At 36.3% G+C, this 27,833-nt stretch overlaps 1 protein-coding gene and 1 long non-coding RNA gene across 6 annotated transcripts in view; both read right to left on the reverse strand.

Moving 5' to 3' along the window:
* LOC140154848 (glutamate receptor 1-like) overlaps positions 1–27,833 on the reverse strand; it is a 100,934-nt gene that overhangs the window by 17,103 nt on the left and 55,998 nt on the right. The window contains exons 9-10 of one of the 5 annotated variants that reach the window (XM_072177494.1): positions 11,622–11,912; positions 9,428–10,725 (exon numbers count right to left, since the gene is read on the reverse strand). The exons of 3 other annotated variants lie outside the window; for them this stretch is intronic. In XM_072177494.1, the coding sequence (XP_072033595.1) occupies positions 9,520–10,725; positions 11,622–11,912 (1,497 nt within the window). In that variant the 3' untranslated portion in view covers positions 9,428–9,519. Of the gene's footprint in view, positions 1–9,427; positions 10,726–11,621; positions 11,913–21,515; positions 22,888–24,147; positions 24,427–27,833 lie in introns of those variants that run through there. One more of the 5 variants, XM_072177496.1, reaches the window with a different exon arrangement.
* LOC140154851 (uncharacterized) lies at positions 20,132–20,351 on the reverse strand. The gene is made up of 2 exons (XR_011859321.1): positions 20,194–20,351; positions 20,132–20,161 (listed from the first exon to the last, which is right to left on the reverse strand). It is a non-coding gene; the product is annotated as an uncharacterized lncRNA (long non-coding RNA).

Here is a 27,833-nt window from a genome sequence, read left to right on the forward strand (position 1 = left end):
AATCTGTGTAATGATATCCGAGTGTTTTTGTATTGTAAAAATTTGTATGTAAGTGCAACTTTCAAATCTGGACCTCACTACATTAAATTGACCGGTGATTTATTGTTTTCTGGGCTATCGTATCAAATGAGCTGTCAAAATGCGCAGAAATAAATTCTGCTTCCAACACATTTTACAGATTTGTAATACAATAGCCCCTTTTTGAATAATGGCCATTATTTAAGGGGGTTTACTTACTATTTTTGATATGTTTACTTTGAATTATGCGTAATTTAGTCAGATTTCCCTCCAAATGCACTTGAATCATTTTTGGTCGGCAACCACTCGTTAGAATATAAAAATGACTTGAAACAATATGAATAAGGTAACTCGATGTATCGAATAATCGACTTCGAATATTGTGTATGAATCGGCCGTATAAAATGACTCCGGATATTTTAGCGAGAAAATTAGTGACATTCTACCTTTATACCCGGGAGATAGGATGGACGATACGGGAGTTGGGGTGCTGGTGAAGCCCACTGGTATTAGTTTTACTTTTACAAAATATTGTAAGAGATGCTTTGTTGAGTCCAATCTTGATATTTAAATTAAAATAATGAGTTCCTTTTGAGCCCAACATCACAATATTAAATCAAGAAATTAGGAAGTGAACAAATCTACAGTATAGACATGGCAGTACAAACAAACATGAATAAGAAAACAAACACGTTATAACACATACACAGCACGACAAACATGGGTTATGTATGCAAAATTGATGGTTATTATCATTAATATTATATGGGGGTATTAGTAACATGTTCATTCCAAGTACGTTTCCAGAATGGAGAATGTATGACTGTAAAGCAAAAATAGATAGCGTAATTGAAGTGTTACATTAAGGTTAAGAAGAATGTTGAGAAACAGAATTCGAGAAACAGGGTGCGTTAAGTAGAGGGGATACAGGGACCGGGTACAAGGATTGGTTTCAATATAATTACACCACATACCACAGACCCAACCACTCAGTGCAAACGTAGGGGACCAGAGAGAGATATTATAAGATGTAATCAAAATAACCTACATGGTTTCAGCTAGAGAAAACACTTTGTAGAATCCAGATGTATACATTTTACAGATTTGTAATACAATAGCCCCTTTTTGAATAATGGCCATTATTTAAGGGGGTTTACTTACTATTTTTGATATGTTTACTTTGAATTATGCGTAATTTAGTCAGATTTCCCTCCAAATGCACTTGAATCATTTTTGGTCGGCAACCACTCGTTAGAATATAAAAATGACTTGAAACAATATGAATAAGGTAACTCGATGTATCGAATAATCGACTTCGAATATTGTGTATGAATCGGCCGTATAAAATGACTCCGGATATTTTAGCGAGAAAATTAGTGACATTCTACCTTTATACCCGGGAGATAGGATGGACGATACGGGAGTTGGGGTGCTGGTGAAGCCCACTGGTATTAGTTTTACTTTTACAAAATATTGTAAGAGATGCTTTGTTGAGTCCAATCTTGATATTTAAATTAAAATAATGAGTTCCTTTTGAGCCCAACATCACAATATTAAATCAAGAAATTAGGAAGTGAACAAATCTACAGTATAGACATGGCAGTACAAACAAACATGAATAAGAAAACAAACACGTTATAACACATACACAGCACGACAAACATGGGTTATGTATGCAAAATTGATGGTTATTATCATTATTAATATTATGGGGGTATTAGTAACATGTTCATTCCAAGTACGTTTCCAGAATGGAGAATGTATGACTGTAAAGCAAAAATAGATAGCGTAATTGAAGTGTTACATTAAGGTTAAGAAGAATGTTGAGAAACAGAATTCGAGAAACAGGGTGCGTTAAGTAGAGGGGATACAGGGACCGGGTACAAGGATTGGTTTCAATATAATTACACCACATACCACAGACCCAACCACTCAGTGCAAACGTAGGGGACCAGAGAGAGATATTATAAGATGTAATCAAAATAACCTACATGGTTTCAGCTAGAGAAAACACTTTGTAGAATCCAGATGTATAGACGCACATAGCCAAGGTACGTGCCCTCGTATAACTAAGACCTCATTAAAAGCAGTCGCCGTATTTCTCCCAATGAAGTATATAAAATATCTCCATGACTGACGATTCCATGAGAACTATATACTGCGCACTCAAAGTTCTCGAAAGATCGAGAAATTTGTTCTTCGTATTTTGATACCGGGATTTTGTTTGATACCTTATTTGGCACGATGCGACTTTCCTTCCATTTGAATAAAAACAAAGCATGTATCCCGCGGAACGCTACTATGCTGACATACCATTACAAAAGGGCACACATTATTACCAAACATGATTATTTCAAAATGGACCACAATTGTTCTTAGCATGTAGGCTTATCTTTAGTATACAGAGTTATAGGATATCTTCTGAAATGGGAAGAGTGAGGAGCTGAACTGAGACCAAATGCCTCATCGATGCGTGTAAGCGAAAAGGACTCCAAATGGGAACTCTGATGTTCAGCGGCGTAGCTGGGATTTTTCCAGGGGGGGGCAAGCATGTATGGGGCGGGGCCCAAATCCACCAAATTTCCCTGCACTTGGGGGAGGGGCAGTGGCCCAAATAGACAATTTTGCCAGGCTTATTGATAATAATCGTATGGTATTGCATATCGTATGGATTCTCCATCTCTCTGCCCCTCTTCTCCCCTCTCTCTTCCTCTTTCTCCCTCATTTTTCCTCTTTTTTTCCTTGCACTAGGGGGCGGGGGCCCAAATAGGCAAATTTTGCCAGGGGGGCAATTGCCCCCTCTGCCCCCCCCGGCAGCTACGCCACTGCTGATATTTGTTTGTGCTCCTTCAACCTATAGACTTGAAGTAGTAAGTAAATAGCTGGTTACATAAAGTTATTGCATTGCAACAAAAGAAATAAAATATCACAACATTCTTTATGATGAATCCCTTCGAAAAGAGTTAAATTTCTTGGGATCTTTGAATAAAAGCATGGCCACTGAGCATGTTGAACTCCAAACAAAATACAAATATCTACTAAAAATAACATTATATTAAAGTCAACATTTCTTGGTGTATATTGAGATTTTCACATCAGATTCGTCGCTCTGGAGAGGATTGTAAGTGCAAGCTGAAATAATGAGTATAATTAATCATGATTTTGTAAATAGGCTACGTCAAAATTGCAATATACAGGGTGTCCCAAAAAACAAAATAACAACACAGAACCCTCGATACGCCCTCTTTTTCTCCTATTTCAGAAAAGGTGATATATTTTGATATGTAAAGAAACTTTGAATCGTTAGTTTTAATAAACCGCAAAACAACTTTTGAAGATATGCTCTTTTAAAGAAATGTACCCATCAATTTGTGGGTGCGGGATGGGAGTTCTTTTGCTATACTTGCAATTACTTTTCTTTGTTATGCCTTTTTGTTTTATTTTGTTGCTTACTTTCTTACTTTGATGTTTGCTTTTTTCTTAGTTACTTACAACATAGGTCATTATTCTTTTTGGGATAAAAGGTACTTTAAGGTAGCCATGAAAAGGACTGTTTGGTTTGTCTTTGGTTCTCCTGAAGTGAGATTACTGTGTTGCTCTGCCCTGTCCTGGTTGCTTCCTTGGCGAATACAGGTTTCAGCCCTGGTCCTCATTGCATAAATTACGTTGCGTACCATCGTTGTGTACCGAATACTTGCGAATGCAGCAATATATTGCATTTGGGAAGATCATGGAGGCTAGCTGGTGGTGCTCGCTCATAGACGTCGCTTTGGATTATGCCTCAAAGGAAGAAATCAGGTGGACAGTGTCTGGTGATCTTGCAGGTCACTCACTCCAAATCATGACCCAACACAACTACTCTGTTTGCTATCCGTGGACATGCAGAGTGAAAAACTGGTACAGTTTCTTTAAAAGTTGTAAACCGATTGAAATAATTATTTTGGTTTATTAAAGCTTACGATTAAAGGTTTCTTTACATACCAAAATATATTTGATCAAATTTTCAGGAATAGGAGAAAAAGGGGACGCAATGAGGATCCTGTTTTGATTGGCTGTACAACATTATGCGCATTTGCATAATGGAGCTGAAACATGTGAAATAAAAAGTAAAAGTTGCACATTGCGACCAAGTATTTAATATTCGTGTTTTTATTAATAGGTTTGATTGGGTCTCATGCATCGCGTATGTTTTTGAGGTTATGAATGGAAAGAACATGCATTTTTGCTTCATGATTACTTATTACATAGGCATATACACCAGGCATAAAAAGAAACTCGTCAGTTATATTCATCCTTGCTGTTCAATAACGTGATAATTTTGGATTATTTTGAAGTATACATTTTGTTAATTGGACTTTTGCTTTCTCATTTGACACCCTGTTCGTGAAAAACGAACAAGAATTGACCAAGATATGCGCCTCCAAAGCCTCAAACCCCAAAATCAAAAGTTGCATTTTCAACGATTTTCAATGGGAACGCGTCGTTGTATTGCACACAAGCACCACGGGCCAATCAATAAAGCACACAATGTAACAGGCACAATTGAATTGTTAAAATTGCAACTTTTCATTTTGGGGTTTGAGAGTTTGTAGGCGCATATCTTGGTCAATTCTTGCTCAATGTTCACGAACAGGGTGTCAAATGAGAAAGAAAAGTCCAATTAACAAAATGTATATTTCAGAATAATCCAAAATTATCAAGTTATTGAACAGCAAGGATGAATATAACTGACGAGTTTCTTTTTGTGCCTGGTGTACATACAGCCGTGCAGGAGTATGAGTAATAGACATAAACATGATAAATGCTGTGAAGGAAATGTTCGCCACCCGGGTTCGCCATCGGATGTGGCAACTCACGGGTGTATGCTTCAATGTTTTACAATACGTGCAAAGTGTTATTCGCCAGCGAAGTGTTACGTGTAATCCGATTATCACTATGTCAACTGGATGACGCTTTTGAGTTCTGCACAGCGATCGACATGATCGCAACACAAAGTCTATGGCATGTACTAATGTACCAATTCCAAAAGGTGCGTGATCCAGTTACCAAGGAGTTATGTAACCACTTCGCTGGCGAATATTAACAAGAGTTTAGTCGGTGAATATTAGCTAATGAGTAATGTAGAACATGTTATCGATACAAGTACATTTATAGTTCAAAAGGTGTTTCGTTGTTTACTGAAACGGCACAATGGTTATGTACAAAATATGATGTATTTAAATTGTTATAATACATGTACTATCATTTTGCAGTGATTATGGATAAGACTGCCACATCGATCCACAAAGTTTGCATGTTATAAAAAAGGTCTTGGAAATGGCAAGTATAAATTCTGGTAATTTGAAAAAGATCGACTGTGCCATTTAGCAGCAGGCTTTATAATAAAGATTATAAAACTGATTGATAGCGATTACACTTACTATAAAATCATGCATATTTTAAGAACTACAAGTTTCTTGAGTTTGGTACAATACATGGTAATATACATGCACTCATATGCATGTATACAAAGCAATTGTGTTATTTGGGTGTTTACGGGTAAGTGATAGCAAAATGTGGCAAATTTCCTGCAAGCAAAGACAAAAGGAGATACTATATACTTACATTATGAAGTCCTGAACTTCAGATTCACATTCAAGACAGTTCATATTAACAAAACAAAATTATATCCAATTAGCTTTCCTTTGTTTGACAGAAAATTAACAGAATGTTCTAATCATCAACATGGTTTACCGTACGGTTTACCAATACTGTAGTACATGTAGTACAAAAAAAAACAAGCATGATAGTTTCTAAATAATTTTATTGATTTTTTACTTGCAATATTGTTGCAATAGTATGATGAAAATACACATGGAAAGAACAGTGATATTGAACCTCGAAATTGCATTTAGAGATTATACATACACACATATAATAGGCTTTTATATAGCGCCATTACAAGTGATCACAGCGCTCAAAACAACATAGCAAAATAAATATACAACAAAAACATGATAGAATATAAGAAAAAAGTTCACAAAAAGCAATTATAGTTTACTGTTTTTCCTATATACGAAAGGATATTTTGTTTTACTATCCTCTACAGTTTGACTACGATATAAATATTATATCATTTTAATAACTAAACACTGTATTATTTACCAAAAATTTATTTAACGTCATGAAAACTCCATTTTTTCCGAAACGAAACTTGTTGACTGTTTTAGTTGCGCGTATTACTTTAGAACGCGCTACATACTCGCGCTTCTTCCGCGATTACGCGGTTGCTGCCGTCTACCATGTGATATACGGCATTCAGAAACCAATGAAATTCAGCGATAACAAGCTAAGCCACAGCCACTGACTAAGAATAAAAAATTACGAAGTATAGAACAAGACGGCAAAGTTAATGAACACATAGTACTAAGCATAATTGTTTTGCATCAAGCAATATTGTTTTGTACCAAACATATTGTTTTGTAAGTACTGAAAGATAATTACATAATTGGTCTCTAACAAAAGACAAGTCATTTTGGATCTGTTTACCGTCTCTTGCTTACACAGGCCTTGATAATTAATAATATGTACAGTTGTACACAATCTTAAAACCTTAAGGTGGTACTACACCCCTGATAAATTTTGTGACTAATTTTACATTTTTCTCAAAAAATAACTACACACTGGTAACATAAGTTATGTATATCATAGGGGCAATGAATCCAATTACTTCACTGAAATTTTAGAAATGTTAAGAAATGAGGTACATTCTAGCCGTACCTCTTTTCTTGTCATAAATAACGTACCGCTTGTCTTGAGTCACTGCAATTCCAGTGTAGGAACTGGATTCCTTGCCCCTATAATATACATAACTTTTGTTACCAGTGTGTTATTATGTTTTGAGAAAAATGCAAAATAGTCACAAATTTATCAAGGAGTGTAGTATACCACTTTAATCTGAAATCTGAAACATTCACATAGCTTAATCTGACATTATTGCCAGCTAGATATGCAGTTATCACATTTAGAAGAACCAAAATAGGGCAAACTTCGTACAATATCAAGAAATTTAGAAATATGTAACAACCTGCATGATCATTACATGGTAAGTTATCACAGCGTTCCATAGTCTTATGAATGAGTTGTTATGATATCACATAAGAATAAAAAATCAAGTTCTGTCTTAAGGGGTGGGGTATGAACATTAAGGCTGTATTTTTTTTTTGTGGGACATGAGAGCACATCAGACATATCGAATTGCATTCAAAATACGAAGAATGTCATTCTGATATCAAATAATTTTGATTTTTTGAAATTCGCAAAAATACATATTTTATGGCAAATGATTAAAAAATTGATGTTTTTGATATTTAACAGTCCTCGAAGTAAAATTTATAAATCTAATGATATTTACTTAAAGTGTATGTAGCTGGGATGAAAAGCCGGCGATCAATTGAAAATTTTGACCTTTCGTATTTTTTTCCTCAAAACACCAACAAAATTGAGGTCCTTTTGGGAAAAAACGTATATCTTTAAAATGAAAGGTCCAAATTTTCAATTGATCGTCGGCTTTTCATCCCAGCTACATACACTTTAAGTATATATCATTAGATGTATAAAGTTTACTTCGATGACTGTTAAATATCAAACAATAAAAAACTTTTAATAACTTCCCATAAAATTTGTATTACATCGCGAATTTCAAAAAAATCTAAATTGTTTGATATCAGAAGGACATTCCTCGTATTCAGAATGCAATTCGATATGTCTGGTGTACTCTCAGCTCCCACAAAAAAATACGTGAAAACGTCGATAAACGTTAATATCAGATCCCTTAAGGGGACCCAAACGTAATAGAATTTCTTAATATTTGAATATATTGTATTTTCATATAATGTGCTCATAACAAATAAGAAATAAAAAGGGGTTTCGAAATCAGATTTTAAAAAAAAATTCTAAAAAAAGGTGTTTCCCTTATTTTACTGCAGGCTTCTATGGAAAAAATATCAAAGCGTTACTTACAATCTTCATAGCTTAAATCTGTATGAAAATTAATGAAATTAGCGTTATTCTTGCGTTGTTGGGATACGACAATTCATGTAAAATGAGTTATAATTAAGTTTGTGCACGAAATGGAAATCAAGGGCGTCCGAATTAATGTTTTACAAAACTATTGTATTGATTGACATTGTATTGTATTGACGTGTTGCATCCTTGTGTTACCATTATGCCTTATGCATTATGTCCAGAGCTTCAATCACTATCATAAACACATCACAAGAAATAAGTACCCCTCTCATCATGTTCAAAAAACCCTGGTCACTGTGAAAGTCTATATTTCCAACAATCACGACTGGACAAAAAGTCCAGAAATCCTAACTCCTCTATAAGGGGTGTGCATATATTTTCTATTACTCTTACGACCCATTATTCAAAGTCGCGCACTGTGATTTGTTAAAACACGTCACGTGAGAGCCCATTATTCTGCATTATTATGTTTTGATGGATCCAAGTTGTGATAATATTGGATCCAAAACATAATAATGATAAAATTGGATGTTTTACGCCCAATATTTATTGGTCTCGCTATGAGTTGTAAAATATTGGACTCGACTACGTCTCGTCCAATATTTTAAAACTCATAGCTCGACCAATAAATATGGGCTCAACCGATCCAATTTTATATCAATAATCGGTCAAGCGCCGTAACACATTCTACGCACAGCATTACGCTTGGTTACGCGTGCAATATTTCCGCGTTACGCGCTGTCACTATGCGTACACGCTCCACCTTGAAGTAAACAACTTAAAATATTTGTGCCTAATAAATGATATTTTCTCTAAATCGCACTATTTCTTAAAAATGGGTCATAGTAGGAGTATGTCATAACGTATGGAAATGAATCTTGATTTATAGGGGCTTTTGAAACTTGTGCTTGATGTAACACTCCTCACGAGTGGACATTTGCGCCTAATCTCTATAGTACCTAGTACTAACAATAAAATTATTGCATTTGCAAACAATATATCATGTAGTAAATAATTATTACAATTCAAAACATTTCTACAAGTAATTGTATAAGCTAATTGGCATATTGGAAAAGTACGAAGGATATTTTAAAATATCTCAGACTAACTTCAAAATAATATCTCATTAGAAACAACGTTTTCAAAAGGTGAACCATCCGACAAAAAGCAAAAAATTGTCAAAATAAGCTGGACAAAAAGTGTGTAAAAACAAAAACTGATAAGTGCACAAATAAGGTGAACATAAAGTGTTTGGTTATGAGACCGAATTTGTTAGTTCCCGTGTTTCATTTATGCGTGCACGGAAAACAAAGTTGAAATCTATTGATCAAAATCTCTAAAAAAAACCACAAAAAAAAATATCAAAAAACAAAACAAAAAAACAACGAAGAAACAAAACAAAATAAAACACACACACAAACCCCCACGCAAAAAAAACCCAACCAAACCACGCCATACTGAGAGAAATGTTGGTGCTGGTTTTAGGAAATACATTTAGATCCACATGTTCGGACCACTGCCGCCGTCTGCTCCTCCAACATCGGAGGTTTTGGTACCGCTGTCGAACCCATCGCTAACTCTTGGTTTGAAGAAATCATCGTTACTTCGTTTCTTCTTCTTTTGCATTTTTGAAGAATAATTCTCATTGCCGCCGCAACATTTATAGTGAACTATTTCCCCAACGAATATCAGAATTGAGGAAACAATTCCTATTGCCAGTAAGTAGTAGATGCCGTTGAGGTCGTTGACGAACAGCGAGTACGCGCCATCTCGTTCGAATTTAGTAAGATTTCTGCATCTGTTCCAACGGTCATCCAAATCCCACCAATCTCGTTCCATATCTTCAAGGACACCACCTTGACGCAAAGCTTCCAAAGCACCTGAAATACTATCTGCCAATGGAGAACCTTTGGCTACTGCAAATGCGTACTGGCCACGATAGAGGTATGCCCCAGCGACTTGAACATCACATGGTTTCTGACTGGCGATATAGCGCAATATTGGACTTGGGCCGAGAAGGGTAAAGTGCCCATTTGATTTTCTCACTTTCTCCACGCCTTCTTGGAGGTTCTTGACATATGGGCTTTTATGGTCATTGTTCATCTTATGCCACAAGCTTTTTAAAGATGCGGTTTTCTTGAGCACGTGGTACGTGTCACTACCTTTGAATGTGGTGCCATATTTGATAGTTTTTTCTGCTTTGAGATCAGCTATGTCCTTGATGTAATTTAACCTCGTCTGCGATGTTACATAAAACTGAACATTGACGATGTACAGAAAGACCATGAATAATACGTAGAGATACCAGAAGGCGGCAATGCATCGGCCAGCATTTGAGCGCGGAGACTTGTCACTACTTTGAAGGAAAAGGGTCGAAGCGCAGAACCACAAAGAGTTGGAAAACGTGAAATCCTTTGCGTGTTCTTCCGTAGCTCTCCCATCCTTAGTCGCCTGTTTCCACTCATATGGGTCATATCGATTGGCGGCCCATATCATAAGTGCAACTAAAAAGTAAACAAATGCACTGAGACACCAGACTTCGATAGTAAACGGGTAAATAACACGGAATGGATCTTGATGTATGTATTGAGTGTTGAGCACCAACGCCTGAACTCCAGTAGTCATGAAGGGGAGCGTGAAATCTACCACACCCTTACGAGAGCCTGTAACGGTGAGAGGACCTGCAGCAACATCAGCTTTCTGTAAAAAGTACAGATACGAGCGAAAAAATTCTATTATTCAATCTCGTTGTTTGAAATTGCGAAACTATTTTCAATGGACCTTTCAAGTTTTGGGCTCTGCATAACCGTCATAGCAATGAGGGTTGGTTTTTGTCAACTTTCTTGTTGTGTTTTCTCTATTGTTAAGTCCCAATTTTGATTCAAATGCTCGACTGATGGGTTGAGTGTGAAAACCTTTTTGAGCTGATGAGAAAACCAAAACACAGAGGTGTTTTGATTTTCGTTAAAACGGCAAAATCGTGTGATTGGTTAGTTGTGACCAGTTGCGGTACAATCCACAAAAGTAAAATGAATACGAATGAAAGAGAATAAAAAAATATAAAGATTTAATAAAGATAGAAATCCGGAAACTTGAATAGGCCCAAAGAACTATTGAAGTTCTGGGAATTCGGATACCGTGATCGGGATAATCGCCACACAAGATAAGTTGAGTAGATTAATACCACTTATATTTTACTTCAACGATCTCAGGAAATACGTGGCATATTATACTAGTAAACATACCATGAACCCTACTAGTTAGGATGTTCCGCAGTTCCAGTGCCGTGCGGACTCGGGTCCGGGATAACCCCGACTCAAAACTACCAGTGCATTCTTCTTTTAGCATGTTAATTTTGGCAGAGGGTCAGTGGGACAACCTTGCAATTTTACTCCTTGTATGCATGGAACCGCCCTTTCTGGTTCCCGTCACTTCTTTTTTTACATCCACAAGCTACAAGAAGGGGAAATTTGAGAGGAAATCACATATAAGTACCTTTGTTTTACTTGGATTTTAATGTGTGGAGAAGTTAAGCACACTACAGTATTGAGATGAAACGTGTCAAGCTGTCATGATTATAGCATTTGTTCACCTACCCCTCTCACAACTTCCCCAACCATTCCATTCCAGATCTTGCTATACCCCGATCCAGCTCCGTATTTACCATCAGCTACAAGTTCCACCTGGTACTCAAAGTCAACGCCTCTAATTACGGACCGGATATTCTGCAAAAGCTCCATGATATAGCCGTCGAATCGTCCGTTGCCGGTGTATTGTCCTATAGCTCCGCCTGTAGTACTTTGACGTTTGTAGCGGTAGTTCTGGAATCGTTCATTCTCTTTACTTGATTGGACAAGCTTTTCACGAAGGTATAAGAATGGTGGTATCTAAAATAAAGAAACGTGTAACATAATGCTAGTTTTGGTGTATATGTTTTATGTTTGCTTTAAAACTTAAAGAACGATGTAACGTCAAAAAGGATAGAAAATGCATAGCATGTTATTTGTTTGATTTTGACAGTTGGGTCCGCACCAAACACAACCTTTTCGTAACGTTTTAATATGGGTGCACAAAGCTGCAAAGGTTGTCAAAAACATTTGTTGGGTTTATGTAACGGTTATAAAATGTTCTATAACATTGTCAAAATAATGTTAATTTGACATGAAATGAAATACTGGAAATATAACTTGTCTATTACATTAATCAGATACTTGAAATGCTGTTTTTGAAAAATGTTGGACCCTTATTTTTTTGAGTAGTGTATATACGTGTATCAGTTGGTTACTTTTGTGTTATTTTATTAAAATTCCCTACGAACGCAACCGTTCATGCAATGGGCTATTCCAGAAAATACAGGGTGTCCCAGAAAAAAAATACCAGGCGAATAAATTTGGACGTAAGTCGAGAAATAGACATCAGAATCCAAAAAACTAAAAATCATCGTGTAGCCCATCTCATTGTGCATCTTATACGCTATTTTATTGGAATCAGTTGACATGAGCGATTACATAACGCATGCGTAAACTCACTTCATTCCAAGTTTGAAAGAAAGATCATTCAACACAATGCGCACTAGTGGTTAACTGTCAATGGACTTCATATTTTGTTAGGTGAAATCCTTTTCGTTCTTTTTAAACAATATGTTTCTTGCAAAACATTTAATTAGGTTGTGATCAAATTTGAAAATCTGCACGATATTGAAAATGAAAGCTTGTATGTAAGATGGTGCTCGGTACTTGTAAATATCTTTTCCGTTAATGTTGATATAAATGTTGAATAAAAAATTATTGCATAAAGAATTCCAGCCGGCTTAAAAATTTCCCACGCACGTCTTTTAAATCTTTCAAATCTTTTAAAACTTCAACATTAATGTTGCATGGTATCGAAAATCACACGTAAAGCTGTAAGCACTTGATCATTGCCATTCTTGGCTCAAATGTTGCTTGGAAAGTTAAAATATAAGCTTCCAATTGCAGAAATCAAAGTTTTCTCGGACAAACTGTTATTCATCTTCAGTGAAAGCATGAATAATATAACACCGTCGGATTATAAAATAGATAATGTGGACTAAATTTAATGAGATACACAAACTTTAGGAAGCGGTAAGCGAATATGAAAAAAGCGCCTGTTAATCAAACTCGGAATGAACTGCATTGATGCGTGCATTATGTAATCGTTAATTTCTTCACAACGAGTCGACTGAATCAAGTACAATTTTCGTACGTGATGCACAATAAAATAGGCTATGCGCTAAGTTTTAAATTGTTTGATTCTATTGTCTGTTTCTCGACTTACGTTCAATTTATTCACTCGGTATTTTTTTCTGGGACACCCTGTAATTGCCCACCCCTTACAGATGGGTAACTTGTCAATAAAAGAAATGTCTGGATTTCCATGTTTGATTTCTGAAAATGACTGGAAATCTAGTTACTGGAAAAAGCCGTGGAAATGCAATTAAATAAATGAAAAATCACCGAAATGTCCTGAATGAACACTTTCAAATCCGAACTTCTCTATAGGGGGTTGGCATCAAATTTCTGAAAAAGCCCGGTACAAAAACTTTAAAATAAGCCACTACCATGATTACGGCCGGCCTGGTTCAGACATTGGTTTATTCGATGTCCAACAACTGTAAAAACACCGGTGTGTGACCATTAATAAGGAATCAGCTATTTTTGTGAGCCGTGTAAAATGCAGTTGTGCAAAGTCAATTAAAATAACATAAAAATCACAGTTTCACCACTTTCTTTAAAGTAATTGACAGAACGTCTTACAGAATTGTTTGACAATCATGTGACTGCTTTGAAGCACCAAGTGGAATGGCCCTTAAAATCTCCTGATCTCAAATTAAAGAGAAACATAATTGCACAAGTTGACATCCCCAGGCAGGACAGACCTCATAATTATAAGACGTGATGTGAATGCCATGTTGAGGAGAGCAGATATTTGCATACAAAGGAAGTGGCTGATTTTCGATGTTGCTTTGATTATTGACTTAGCTCAACTGTAATTTTACTCAGCTCACATCATGAGCCACCGAGTCACACGCCAGTGATTTTACAGTTGTGGGAGGCCAAGATGTTATCAGATTGTGACCAAATGCCCCATATTCTTTAATCTAGTGGCATTTTTCAAACTGTAGGCCTATACTTAATTTTGACACACCCTGTATAATGCACTGATTAATTTGAGTTCTCATTGTATAAGAGACGTCAGTCCAATTGTGACTTTTGAATTAAAGTCCCATTCAGTGATCCCAGCGAAAGTGTAAAAAAGTTGAAATTGCGTAAACATTGCTTAAATTCATTCGAATTGTCATTTGGTATTTTTGAAATGCAAAATTTGGCAAAAAAACGAAGAAATCAGCAGTATTGACGAAGTTGAAGCCCCCATTAAAATACATGTAGCTAATGCTGACAGTATAAATTACAGATTCATATGAGCCTTATTTTGTCTTAGATACACATCTTTCGGCTGAACCACTAACAGACTATGTTAGCACATCTATGATAATGACAAAGGTACCAAAATTTCACTGAATGGGGCTTTAATATAGCTATTTCCTTTCATATAAGCAGGGACGAGTGATTTGCGAAAAAAAAAAAAGCAAATTGCGCGGAGATTGCGCGGAACTTTTTTTCAGTGCAAATCATGTATCTCTGCCCATAGGAAAAAAAATAGCCAATTGCGCGGAGATTGCGCGGAAAAAAAGTTCCGCGCAAATACGTATATGAGCCAAAAACCCGATGGGAAACGCATGTTTGTATGATTTTTTCAAACTTTGGCCTATGTTTTGTGTATTTAGGAATTTGCGTCATCAAACAGTACAAACCTAGGTAAATTAATGATCCTAATGTATGCTAAGATCTTAACCGCCAAAGAAACGCTTGCAGATGCATATTCAGCTAAATTATGTTGTGATACGCTTATCGAAAACTGAACTTCTTAACATGCAAAAACGAAAACTAAACTTCTAAAAACGTACACAGAGTAATGTGAATGGTGAAAACATAGAAAGATTATTGAGATAATGGTGAACACTAGAGTTAATTAAAATGTTGTGATGACGTGATTGAGAATCACAAACATGCAGAATTGTCGGCTCCGACATATTGGTCAGAAAGTCTAGAAAAGCTGGAATAAAGTATTAGCATCACAATGATCAAGAAATAAGTATGTGAACAAATCGACAGTAAAACACAGCATAGAAAAAGTTATAGTGGTAATCCGCAACCAAACTAGTCTACCCAACATGCCCAATGAACATTATGAAAACAAACACATGTTATAATAAACTGATTCCATTTTGAAAAAATCAGCGTTCCTAGCGGCAAGTTTGCGTAAAAGTTGGCAACCAGATTCTTTTTTTGTTCACTTGGGTATACTGAACTCGAATATGCTGTCCGCCAAGCAAATCTAAAATTACTCCACAGGATCGTATAGGGGGCAAAGATTTTATTCCAATACCACTTTCAAATATGTCAGATTATGCGTCGGGGCCCCACGGATCCCAGAAATGTAATGTTTGTGCGTGTACGACCTATCGTTAAGACGTTATGGGGGCACAAAAGGTCACAGGTCGATTTGCTTATTGTGTATGGGTCAAAAGTCAAAGTTGCTCCAATTTTTGTAAAAGTTGAGGTAAATTGTTCGCCTGGCTTAGAGGTTTCAGGAAAAGAATAGTTTGTACTATCTGCGATGTCTAGTTAGCAAGTTACACAGTAGAGTCAAAAGATATATTCCATAATGATTCAATGTAATTTGTATTTATTTATCATCTATCTTCTGAACTTGAAATCGCAGATATTTTTTCCTGAATCTCTTGAACTTGAGGAACAATTTGCATCAACCTTTTACGAAAATGGGGGCAGCTTTAACTTTTCACCCCTGTATATTAACATGAAAATTTACCTCGGACCTGTTGAGCCACATAACTTGGTAACGCCGTGTCCTACTCACATATGTTACAATTTTGTTATCCTTAGACCCAGACGAATAATTTGACATGTTTTTAGTGAATTTGGAGCATGTTTAACTTTTGCACCGTGTATGATCATGTAGGGGGTTTGGGTGTGTTTTTATAGGGCCACAGAGTTTCGATATAGCTTGGCAGATAAAATTTCTGAATTCAGCGTATCCGAATTAACCAAAATAACTTGGTTGGCTTTTACGCAAACTTGCCCCTTGATGCTTAATTTCCAAAATAGAACCAGTCTATAACTTTTACACAGCACGACAAACATAATGGGTTATATATACAAATTGGGCTATTCCAAGAAATTAGGAACACACACTAATATTGATAGCTTCAGAATTCCAGAAATGTTGTCCAATTGTTCTTTACTGAAAAGCCGGGTTTTGACAGCCATTTAAAAGATGAAAATTCCCACAAAATGCCGCGATCTATTTTCAGTTAAATAAACCCTAAATTTGAGAATAATAAGATTACTAAATTCCAGGTTGTTAATATTATGTGGTTTGACACCAACTATTTATCCTGGAATATTATAGATACTGGATTCCAGATGTTTTCAGACACTAGCTTTGAATTCGAATCCTATACAATGGCGAAGTTACGTAATAATCGGATTAACTACCATAGCAATAGGTGAAAACAATTTTTTAATATACCGCGCTGCACTGATACTTTCACGCGGTACCTCTGCATTGAAACATATCATGCTGATCACTTGCACCTGTTAGATTAGTGTCTTTGAAAAGACCAGTATTGTGTTCAATCTATGATTGCAGACATACACAGGTGATTAGTTCAACCTGCTTGTAGTGCAGCGCGATATGTTCAACATTGTTATTACGTAACTTCGCCAGGGTATAATTTATAAAGCGCGAACACCTATTTCTGGAAAAGCCCAATATTGATTGTTATCATTATTAATATCGAGGGTTGAGAACCAGAAAGCCTTAAACTCCAGAATGCATTAACTCCAGAAACCAGAAAGCCTTACCTCAAAAAATGCAATTTGGAGAAAAAAAAGTTTGAATATCTTTGCGAACTAACCCTATTTACAACTCACAATATAAGTGTCCGATTTAACTCAAATTTGGTCCTATATATAACCACATGATAATTGGAAGTTGTATCCCGTTTATTATTAATATTATTATAACAAATGTCAATTATGATTAAGAAAAGTTGAATTTATATTTGATATTCTTTATTATTCCTTTAAGAACTGAGTTACGTCTTTCTGGTGCCAATTTGGAGAATATGTGGGTGCTGGTGATTATTCTGGTACCAAAATCTCAAAAAAGTGAGTTAAAGGTTTCTGGTTCTGGCCTCGGAATTAATCAACTGGCGTATCAATCATGTCAATCAAAAACATATTCATTCCAAATACGTATTCAGAAGGGAGAATGGGGGAGATAAGATGTGATAAAAAACAACAGGCTCCATGAAAGTGAGATATGGGGTGGGGGGGGAGGAGGCGGGATAAAAATTTGCACACACTTTCAGAGGCGTTTTTTTTTGGGTGGGGAGCGGCAGGTACGCTCCCAATTTGTCTTGGAACTGGCGTTTTGCTCCAATTTTACTTTTTACTAGATTTACTTTGCATTTGTCTTGTTACAAAATACGTGCTCGGAATAAATGAAGCAATTAAATTTGCTTACATTTTATTACTGTTTCTAATAATACTGGATGCAATTTAAGTTGATCGATATAAGTCAGTAACGTTCAAAATACGAAATTAGCATGCTAGAAACACGCAAGATTCAATTATAAGGAATGTTTCTAGAATTAATAAGTATTAATATACACAGCAAGTCAAGTGCATGCACTGCAAGTCATTAAAATCGATGGTTGCTGAGAGGTGCAATTTTACAGTTCCAAGTCAGAATCTGAATATTAAATCGTAGGAAAAACTGCCATCTTTGACATAATAATTAGTTCCCTACAAACATCATGCAACATTGAGGTTAGTTACCCTTTACCTGACCAGAAACACGGAACAAAATAAATTGCATGCGCCTGATTGCACCTATTTGTGCCATCTGTTATGCATGCCCATGCAAATTAGTATCTCATCACCACATCACGTAGTCACATGCCCCGTCGTTCCTTTTTAAAGGAGTTTTATTTGCGTCGCATTATTGATTCATATGTAAGAGTCAAGAGATAAAGCAACTATTCTAGGCATTGTTGACATGGTGCCTTTGGAAAGAGCATTTTTTTTATTTCCATGCAATAAGACCTAACTTTTTGAGACGGTTTGTACTTTTGAAGATGAAAAACTAACCATAGGGCACGCTGTATTTATTATCGTTTCTTTAGAAATTTCATATCATCATTATGACAAATCGTAAACTGTCTCCGAATTGAATCACAGTTGACATCCGACGCATGCACGGTTGTTTGATGTGGTCATATGTTCCAATTCTAGACCTGGACAATACCAACAGCTATCACACTAATATTCACACATATTTTTAGCTATTTTTAATATAGATTTTCATATCTATATCAAATTATTCATCTTTTTCTGGGTTTTTTTTGTGGTAATTTTTTATTCTATAAACTATATATTTGTGTGCAAATTGAGGGCGCTATTTACATATATTTTAAAATTTAAATTAGCCAAACATGAATTGTTTCTTACATATCATGATAAATAGTTTTTTGAAAATTTCCTTCAGATTTGTTACTCTTTTTTCATGATGTTCTAATACCATTTTGCAAGTGTCTACCCCTTGTAAAGATGCAAACTACATAGCAATAGGTTCAAAGAATTTCATCTCTTACGGAGTTCTACCGTGTGGATTGTTCTGGTTCAGAACAATATGCCTAAAACTTGCATAGAAAGTTAGCTAGGTGAAATTGGCAGAAAGTTGTTCGCACTTCGGCCATAAACACACTGATAAACATGCACATCAATATCAAGGATTCACTTATTTACCTCATTCTCACTGTACGATGACCATGAAGACAAGACGCCTAATGGATGGGATTTGCGAAGTAGCCATTGCCATACACCAAAGGTCTAACCACCAGTAGAAGTCCAAGATGTTCAATGATAGATTACTAAATGATGATGTCCAATTTACCTGAAACGGTCCCCAGTGGCGGCAGCAGGAATTTTTTGGGGGGTTGGGTTAATTTCATGGGGGGAGGCAAAATGGACAAATTTTGCGCAAAATTGCCGCAAAAAGTGGAATTTTACGTAATTTTGTGGTTTTGCCTCAAAGTGGGGAGGGGAAAACTGGTGTTATGGGGGCAAGAAAATATTGGGGATGCCCTTGCCCCCCCCGTACTGCCGCCACTGACGGTCCCTAGTACGCGTTTATTATTAAATACATTTATCAGTCAAAAAGTTCAGACGCATAATGGCACGCGCATAAAGCTAAGCGCAATTAACGAGATTGCCTAAAACCTCTTGGTTGATATAAGTTATATTATAACCACGTTATGAGTAAAATATTGTCGTTTCTTTAATAATACGCATGAAACGAATTTGTACTCTTTTCCTCTTTAGATACAAAATAGATGAATATAAAACTACCGAGTTCAAGAAAGTGACTTTTGTGAGAAATTTCTCTGAATTAACTTTAGATTTGAATATTATCAAGTTCAGGAGACTAATATGACGGATATTATCGAAGTTTGAGGGAAACGGCAGTATTCTCTTGAGTACAGAATGCGATGTTGGATTTTGAAGATAATAATATGTTTATACGCTTCCATAAAACTTGCATATTCTGTCGGCCGGACATCCGGGATATCTCTAGTCTCGGGCCCAAACTGCATGTGGCTCACGGTTTGTTGTGAACAACAGAAACCGGCTGTGAAGGAGGCTACATAGCGATGTTGCTGGAGTGACATTCAATTTCGGAAAAAACGACACTCGACCATGGAATTTAATTTTAAGTTTGTCAGTATATAAACGGTAAATCAAGTAAGTATCTTTCACTCTGAAGACTTAGAAACGGTTGTTTGATTCTACCGACTATTTGCGATCGAAATTTACATTACACCAATGACATTAATCATCAACAAAAATCGAATCAGGGACTTGTTTTCACTCGAACATCATCAACCGGAAGTGACGTAACACGGACCGACAGAATAAAGGAAGATCACACCAGAAATAAGTTTATTTTCGCTAACATTTATTTACAAAACCTTTGCAATTAACATTGAAACATTTACAAAACCTTTGCAATTAATAATGATTTAAAAATTGTCAAGGCATGATATTATACACAACAATCTGTAAGAATGCATGATCCGTGGATGTAAAATCGCGCGCACGGGTAAAACAGGCCAGCTGCTTATATATCTACGCATGACTCAGACTTTTGATGTGCCAAAACTTGTCTCCGGGGGGCACTTCAATATGAAATGGATATAGGTGTAGGGCTGGCACTTTCGCACTAAGGGGCATTCGGTGAGAGCAAAATGTAAAAAATATGGGGTCATTGGGTGAGAGCATGATTTTGGCATTCGGTGAGAGCAAAATGTAAAAAATATGGGGTCATTGGGTGAGGAAATGACAAAAAACAGCATCAAAAAACCTCGAAAATCGAATTTTTAGTTCAAAAAGGCTTCAAATTTCTTAGTTTTTTCAAAAATAGGTAACAAAATCAGTGATAAATGAAAGTTGCTGTTCAAATTGAAAAGTAAGGGTCTTTGGGTGACAGATCAAATGGAAAAATAAGGGGTCTTTGGGTGACAGAACATGTGTTCGTAAAAAAATATGGGGTCTTTGGGCTTCAAGTCACCATACTAATTTTGGTATCTACAATTATACATTGACCCGAAAGGCTTTTCTATATAGGCCTACTTTAAAATACATTTTTGACAAAATGTGAACACACGAAAGTACGAAACACTCTGTGCACAAAAAGGTTGTGTAAAACCTGATTTGGCAAATGACCACAAAATTCCTACAAAATACATTCAAAATAGAAAAAAGCGTACAGAGGAAAAATCTAAAAGCGGTATTTTTCAAGTTAGTGTTGTTACATATTATATCATTGTATATATATACACCGAAATGTTAACATCTGCTAAAGAATATGCACTATATACAGAAAATTCTACCTTCTTCGATTCATAAAATATTACAATTAATACTATCAACAGATACTTAAGGCGAGTCGACTAAAGCGGTGCCTGAGATAGCAAAACCCACTCACAGGGAATAATTATATGGGTTCAATACGTGAGATCCAGAGGATCATTGTATTTTTCCCCCATGTGCATAATTATCATATGGAAATATACATGTGACTGGTGGCTTCCTTGACTCATTTCCATTAAGATCACTCTATTACCCTGAAGAAATTAAACTATTATTTAAGCAAAATTACCAAAATTGGAAAAATATGGCCTGAAGGCTTCGACTCGCTTGTTGTTGTTTTTTAAGGCGATTATTACAAACTATTTATCGGCCACCAATTTTAATCTACATTTTTTTTACATATGTATAGCTTTCAGACACTAAACGGTAACATGCATATTATCAAGAACATCGTTTTCGAGACATTCAAATCCACAAATATACATATAAATTGATTCCCGTGACAAGTAAACACGCAAATGGCTAAATAATATCTTAATGAAATTTAAATGGCGTTGGGTTTGCACGGAATTTCCACAGAATACTGAAATCTATGACGAAATCGTGAAAGAGACATCTATTACAAACCTTATTATCTAATCTCATATCCACATGTTCGCATCCCCCTTATTTTCTTTCTTCCCAGTTCCCCTCCTCCATTACCTCCACTCATTCCATTACTTCCTTTAAACCCTACATTTGAGTTCCCACTTGCTCGCTTACTTTTTCCTTCATCACCTCCCACACACTTATAATAAACATATTCGACTATAAAGGCAATAAAAGCACAAAGGATTCCTATCGCAAGCATGTAGTAGATTCCAGCCAAGTCATTTACTTGCATGGCATATGCACCTGATCTCTCCCATCTCGTTAAATTATGGCATCGACTACGTCTATCCTCAAGATCCCACCAATCCCGCACCAGATCCTCTAGGACGCCATTATCTCTTAAAGCTTCTATAGCGCCAGAGATGTGTTCTGCCAATGGAGAATCTTTAGCTACTGCAAATGCGTATTGACCGCGATATAGGTATTCTCCTACCACCTTTACATCACATGGTTTTTCGCTAGCGATGTATCTCAACTCGGGACTGTCGCCAAGGAGAACATATTTTCCGTTTGAGTCTCTTACGCGTTGGACTCCTTCCCTCATATTTGCTACATATACATTAGCATGATCGTTATTCATTTTGTGCCAGAAACCGTTTAAAGATGGAGTTGTCTTCATCACATGGAATGTGTTATCACCTTTGACTGTGCCATACTTGATTCTCTTCTCTGCTTTCAAATCTCCGGTGTCTTCAAAAAAAGCGAAACGCTTGGTGTTGTTGACGAAAAAGGATAGATTGGTAAGGTACAAAAATATCATAATGATTACATAAAGCCACCAAAATCCTGCGATACACCTTCCAGCATTAGAACGCGGTGAGGAATCCGAACTCTGTAGGAATAGCGTTGAAGCACAAAACCACAGCGAGTTTTTCAAGTTCATATTCTTGCCATTTTCTTCCATAGTTTCCCTCTTCTCTGCCACAGCCTTCCACTCATATGGGTTAAAGTGATTGAATAGCACCAGCAGAAGTGTCGCCATACCGAAGACGAACCCATTCAAAGCCCAGACTTCGATGGTAAATGGATAAATTATACGGAACGGGTCTGGTTGGACATAATTAGGGTGTAATATTAATGCCTGTATGCCAGCACTCATGAATGGATATGAGAAATCCACCGCCTTTTTTCGAGACGTAGTAACTGTAAGCGGTCCAGCAGCAACGTCAGCTTTCTGTAAATATATCAAACAAACAGACACACAAATATTTATGTGACAATCACAACAAACAATGCACAACTTGACGCATTACTTGAAGGTAGAATATGAGGATAGCTCTGGAAATTGGGAAATGCTCTGGACATGTTTTAAGGGGGTACTACACCCATGTGGTAAATTTGTGACTATTTTTGCATTTTTCCCAAAAAATAATTACACACTGGTAGCAAAAGTTATGTATATTATTGGGGCAAGGAATCCAATTACTACACTGAAATTTCAGTGACTTAAGACAAGCGGTTCAGTATATATGATAGGAAACGAGGTACATCCTAGCGGTACCTTATTTCTTATCATAAATAACAAACCGCTCGTCTTGGGTCACTGAAATTCCAGTGTAATAATTGGATGCCTTGCCCTATAATATACATAACTTTTGTTACCACTGTGTTATTAGTTTGAGAAAAATGCAAAAATAGACACACATTTATCGAAAGGTGTAGTACCCCCTTAAACAAGATTAATGGAGTAGAGCCAAGTCGGGAGCAAAGTACACTGATCATGCTGATCAATACTGATGTATCTTGTTTGATATAAAATTGGATCGATTAAGCCCATATTTATTGGTCGAGCTACGAGTTTAAAAATATTGGTCGAGGCGTAGTCGAGTCCAATATTTTAAAACTCATAGCGAGACCAATAAATATTGGGCGCAAAACATCAAATTTTATCATTATTATGTGTTGGATCCAATATTTTTACACACTTGGATTCATCAAAACATAATAATGAAGAGAATATCAATAATCAATCAAGTTTAATGAGCTAAAATGATTAACAAGGATCATTAATATGCAATTGTTGCCAATATTTTGCTAAAAATCCATGCATAATTGTTCAGTCCAGGGTACTTTTATTATGGGTACTTTCGCTTAAAACTTGGTCAAAGTACATGTATTTCTAATAATATGTTCTGAAATATATAGGTCTAGCCACCCTCTAATTTGCATATTTAATTAGCATTTATGCAGAATAGCGGATACAGGAAAGTAAACGCAGGCTTCTCTGTAATTATACACGAAATTAGGGTTAGGATTAGTATTAGCTTACACGAAATAATTACATGAAGGATCGACCAAACTTTGGCAGAATGCTAATACATAAGTTCTGTGCTGTGGTTATTATGTTCTTAGTTGACAGCTCATAACAAAGAATATTAGGATATGGAATAATTATTAAATTAAGGAGAACCAAACATGCTAAAGGATAACCTACCCCACGCACAACTTCCCCAACCATCCCATTCCAAATTCTGCTGTACATCCCAGGAGCTCCAAATTTGCCATCAGGAACCAGCTCCACTTCATACTCAAAGTCGATGCCTCTTATGACCGACCTAATGCGCTCAAGGAGCTCCATAATGTAGCCTTCATACCTCCCATTACCAGTGTATTGCCCAGTTGAGGATTGCCTTCGATAGCGATATTCTTGATAGCGTATGCGATCCTTGTTGGATTGGACGAGTTTCTCGCGGAGATATACGAAGGGTGGAACCTATAAAATAATAAAAATTAATATATAGAAATTATTAACACGTTGAACAAGGTATTGAGTTATTTTTAATAACGATTAAATTCTTTTTAAATAATTTGGATCAGATAATATTTCAATGATATGTTTCAAACGCGATCGTTCCCAAAATTCAACAATAAAAATATGAAAAACCTATTTGTAGACATATAATGAGGTAAAACTAAATTATGCTTTTATATGACAAAATAAAACTACGGTTGAAAACATTAACAAACAAGTAATGAGCGCATTTGAAAGTTGATTGCTATTTGACAGGCATAACTGGCAATTCAAAGACATTAGGTGTGTAAATGTGGTTTGTAATTGGTTATATGATCAAGCAAAACGAGTCCATTTTAATTATTCTTCATTAATTTTCAGGCTTCAAGACACCATAACAATTGTGCTTAAAGTTTCAGAATAAATACATTTCATTTCGGTCATTTTATAAATACAACATTTTCTCATATTGTTTGTCAAGACCGACATTTCCCCCACATCCCAATCATTTTGCTGGATCACATCACAATTATTTTGCATTACAAAAAGCAAACACGTGTAGACATAATATATCGAAGCATTTAAACAAGACTGAATAAGTGTTATGGCATACAAGCAAGGAAAACAATGCAGTAAGCAACAATAAAAAGACGAAGCAAGCAAGCAAATAAAAATCACATCACAATTATTTTGCATTTCAAAAAGCAAACACGTATAGACATAATATATCGAAGCATTTAAACAATGCGTGAAAACAATGCAGCAAGCAACAATACAAATATGAAGAAAGCTAGCAAATAAAAACAAACGGTGCGATAAAAATGACGCAAACCACTTTTGAAGTATTTTGGACTTATTTCAGCAGCCTTATGAAAAGCATCTCATCGTATAAATGCATGCAATTGTAATAGTTGCAAGGAACTTGGCACGTACCACATAAATACAATATCATACAATTCTTGGCGGAATGTAAGCTGATATTGTCAGTCCTTCTGACTTGGCTGTGAAAGTTTCTTGAAAATTTGATTCAAAAGTGTTACTACCTTTTTTGCGTCATCTTAGTAGCAAAAATGTGCAACAATAATATTAATTATGTCCTCAACATTTTAAAGCTAAAAGCAAAAAACACCATTAGCAATGCATATTACAAAGTATCAGAACAATAACGTCAATGTGATGCATGCAGCGAGATGCAAAATGCCCCGTCGCATACCTTTCTTAAAAATGATATAAAAATATTGTGAATAGGTTTGTTAAGAAAAGGTATCATGTTCGATAATTCGCTACTTGCACGGTTCCGCCATTATGTACTATGTGCGGGGAGAGCCTCGAACTGGCAGCATACATGAAAGGAAGAATTATGTAACCTTACACAGAACGTTATGACTAGTTCAATTCCCATTCATGTATGCTGCCAGTTCGAGGCTCTCCCGCACATAGTGCATAATGGCGGAACCGTGCAAGTAGCGAATAGTGGTGACAAACAAGAACTGAAAAGATCTCTCTTTCCAGTCTATATGCGGACTTCATGGTATTTTCCGTAGATCATCTGGGAAAGAATGGAAACTTTTACCACTGGACACTGTTGGCCTCACCCAAAGAGTACACAAGTTAACCCAAGATTTAAAATGATTTTATTTACGAAATTAACAGAATATAAAAATTATTGGCAGCATATTTAGCTTTACACGCCTGGTCCAATTTACAATATCGCACATCGTCGGTCACAATGGCAAGATGCAGTTTTTGAAAGATGTGATTTGGTCCAGAATACAGAATATCATCAACAGGATAGATCAGGGCTATATATTGTTTTCTGACATAATGAGCCAATTGATTGTGTTAGCAATTACTTTTGTAAATAAAAACACCAAAAAACACCAAAAAAAAACAAAAAACGTCTGCACACATTTCCCGCCTTATTCTAAAAGGTATCCCAGCTTTCACATCTATGTAGTCCCATCTTGCATGCAATTACCTGTTCAATATCCACAGCCCTGAGCTTGCATTATGCGATAAAAATCAGTATTTGTGCCACAATAATAAGCTATTATAGGAGAAAGCGTGCAATAATTATAGGCATTAAAAAGCAAGTTAATACTGGAAGCAACATATACATACACGTGACATACAAAACAGCTCACGATAACAATTTTATTGAATTTTACATGCAAAAAGAAATACAGCAAGCAAGAAAAAGCATTCACCAGTCCGGAGTTTACAATGTACAATAATTCACGTCAAAGTGCCCGCTGACAAAACGAATAGCATAAGTACATGTGGAACGGGCTACACAGCCATTTGTTACTGCTCAAGCCAAAAACGCAAAGGATATGGTATTTACCTTGTAAGATGTCAGTAGCTTTGCGAGAATGTTATCCACCAACCGAAACTGGCGACTACATCACTTGAAGTCGTCACGAACATGTCATTTTGTCTATGGCAAGTCAACGGAGCCATTATGCATTTTTACTATGCTTTGCTTAAAATAAGCGTTGCCGGTGACTTGTCATACGTTTACCAGACAAGAATTAAGGTTGCCAATAACTTTCCATTTGTATTCCACGTCCACGTCTCATTAGTGCAAGTCAAATAGATGTAAGCAGTGGCGGCGCCACGGGAGGGGGTAAAAACACCTTTTTGCGGTAATTTTGCGCAAAATTGGTAGATTTTGCCCCCCGGAAAAAATTCCTGGCGCCGCCACTGGATGTATGGCAACCTACGGGTGTCATGTTTACGGGCGTTAAGATGAAAATACTAGAGAGATTGCGATTTCAAAACGTAGCATCGAACGTAAGTGGAATCTATTCAAAATCACTCTCCTGTGACGGGATTTTGAATAGATTCCACGTACGTTCGATGCTACGTTTGGAAATCGCAATCTCTCTACTTTATCTAGAAAACAAAAGTATCATACTGCTATGTGACCCCTTGGCCCGGGACATTGTTTTGAATCGGTGACAAGAAAACGTTTAAAGTAAGATGCCGAACGTGCCCTGCTACATTTTCACAGAAGACTAAACGAAAAATTACCGATATTTATTATTCTCGACTTTGTTGTATGTCTTTATTTTAAGTGTTATACAACCAGAAAGGTTTTTGAGCTTGAGATGGCCCTTAATAAAATTTTTCAAAGCGTGAACAAACATTTTTTCTGGCCTCATTTTGAAGGAAACCTTTTGTTTGAAGGTTTCCATGACAAAATCTGGACCTGTCTCTGCAATTTACCAAATTCGAGAGCTGCGACGTTTTGTGTCAAGACCTGTTTTCAATGGCGTTCTGGTCCTGTGTCACAACCTGGGGTACCTTTGTGTTACATAGTAAAAAATTAAAGGGTTCAAACATTTTACCTACACATCTCATTTGAAGTGGTTATTCCTCCTGAGCAT

This window comes from Amphiura filiformis, chromosome 6 (genome assembly GCF_039555335.1).
Source record: "Amphiura filiformis chromosome 6, Afil_fr2py, whole genome shotgun sequence".
In the NCBI taxonomy this organism is placed as follows: Eukaryota; Metazoa; Echinodermata; class Ophiuroidea; order Amphilepidida; family Amphiuridae; genus Amphiura; species Amphiura filiformis.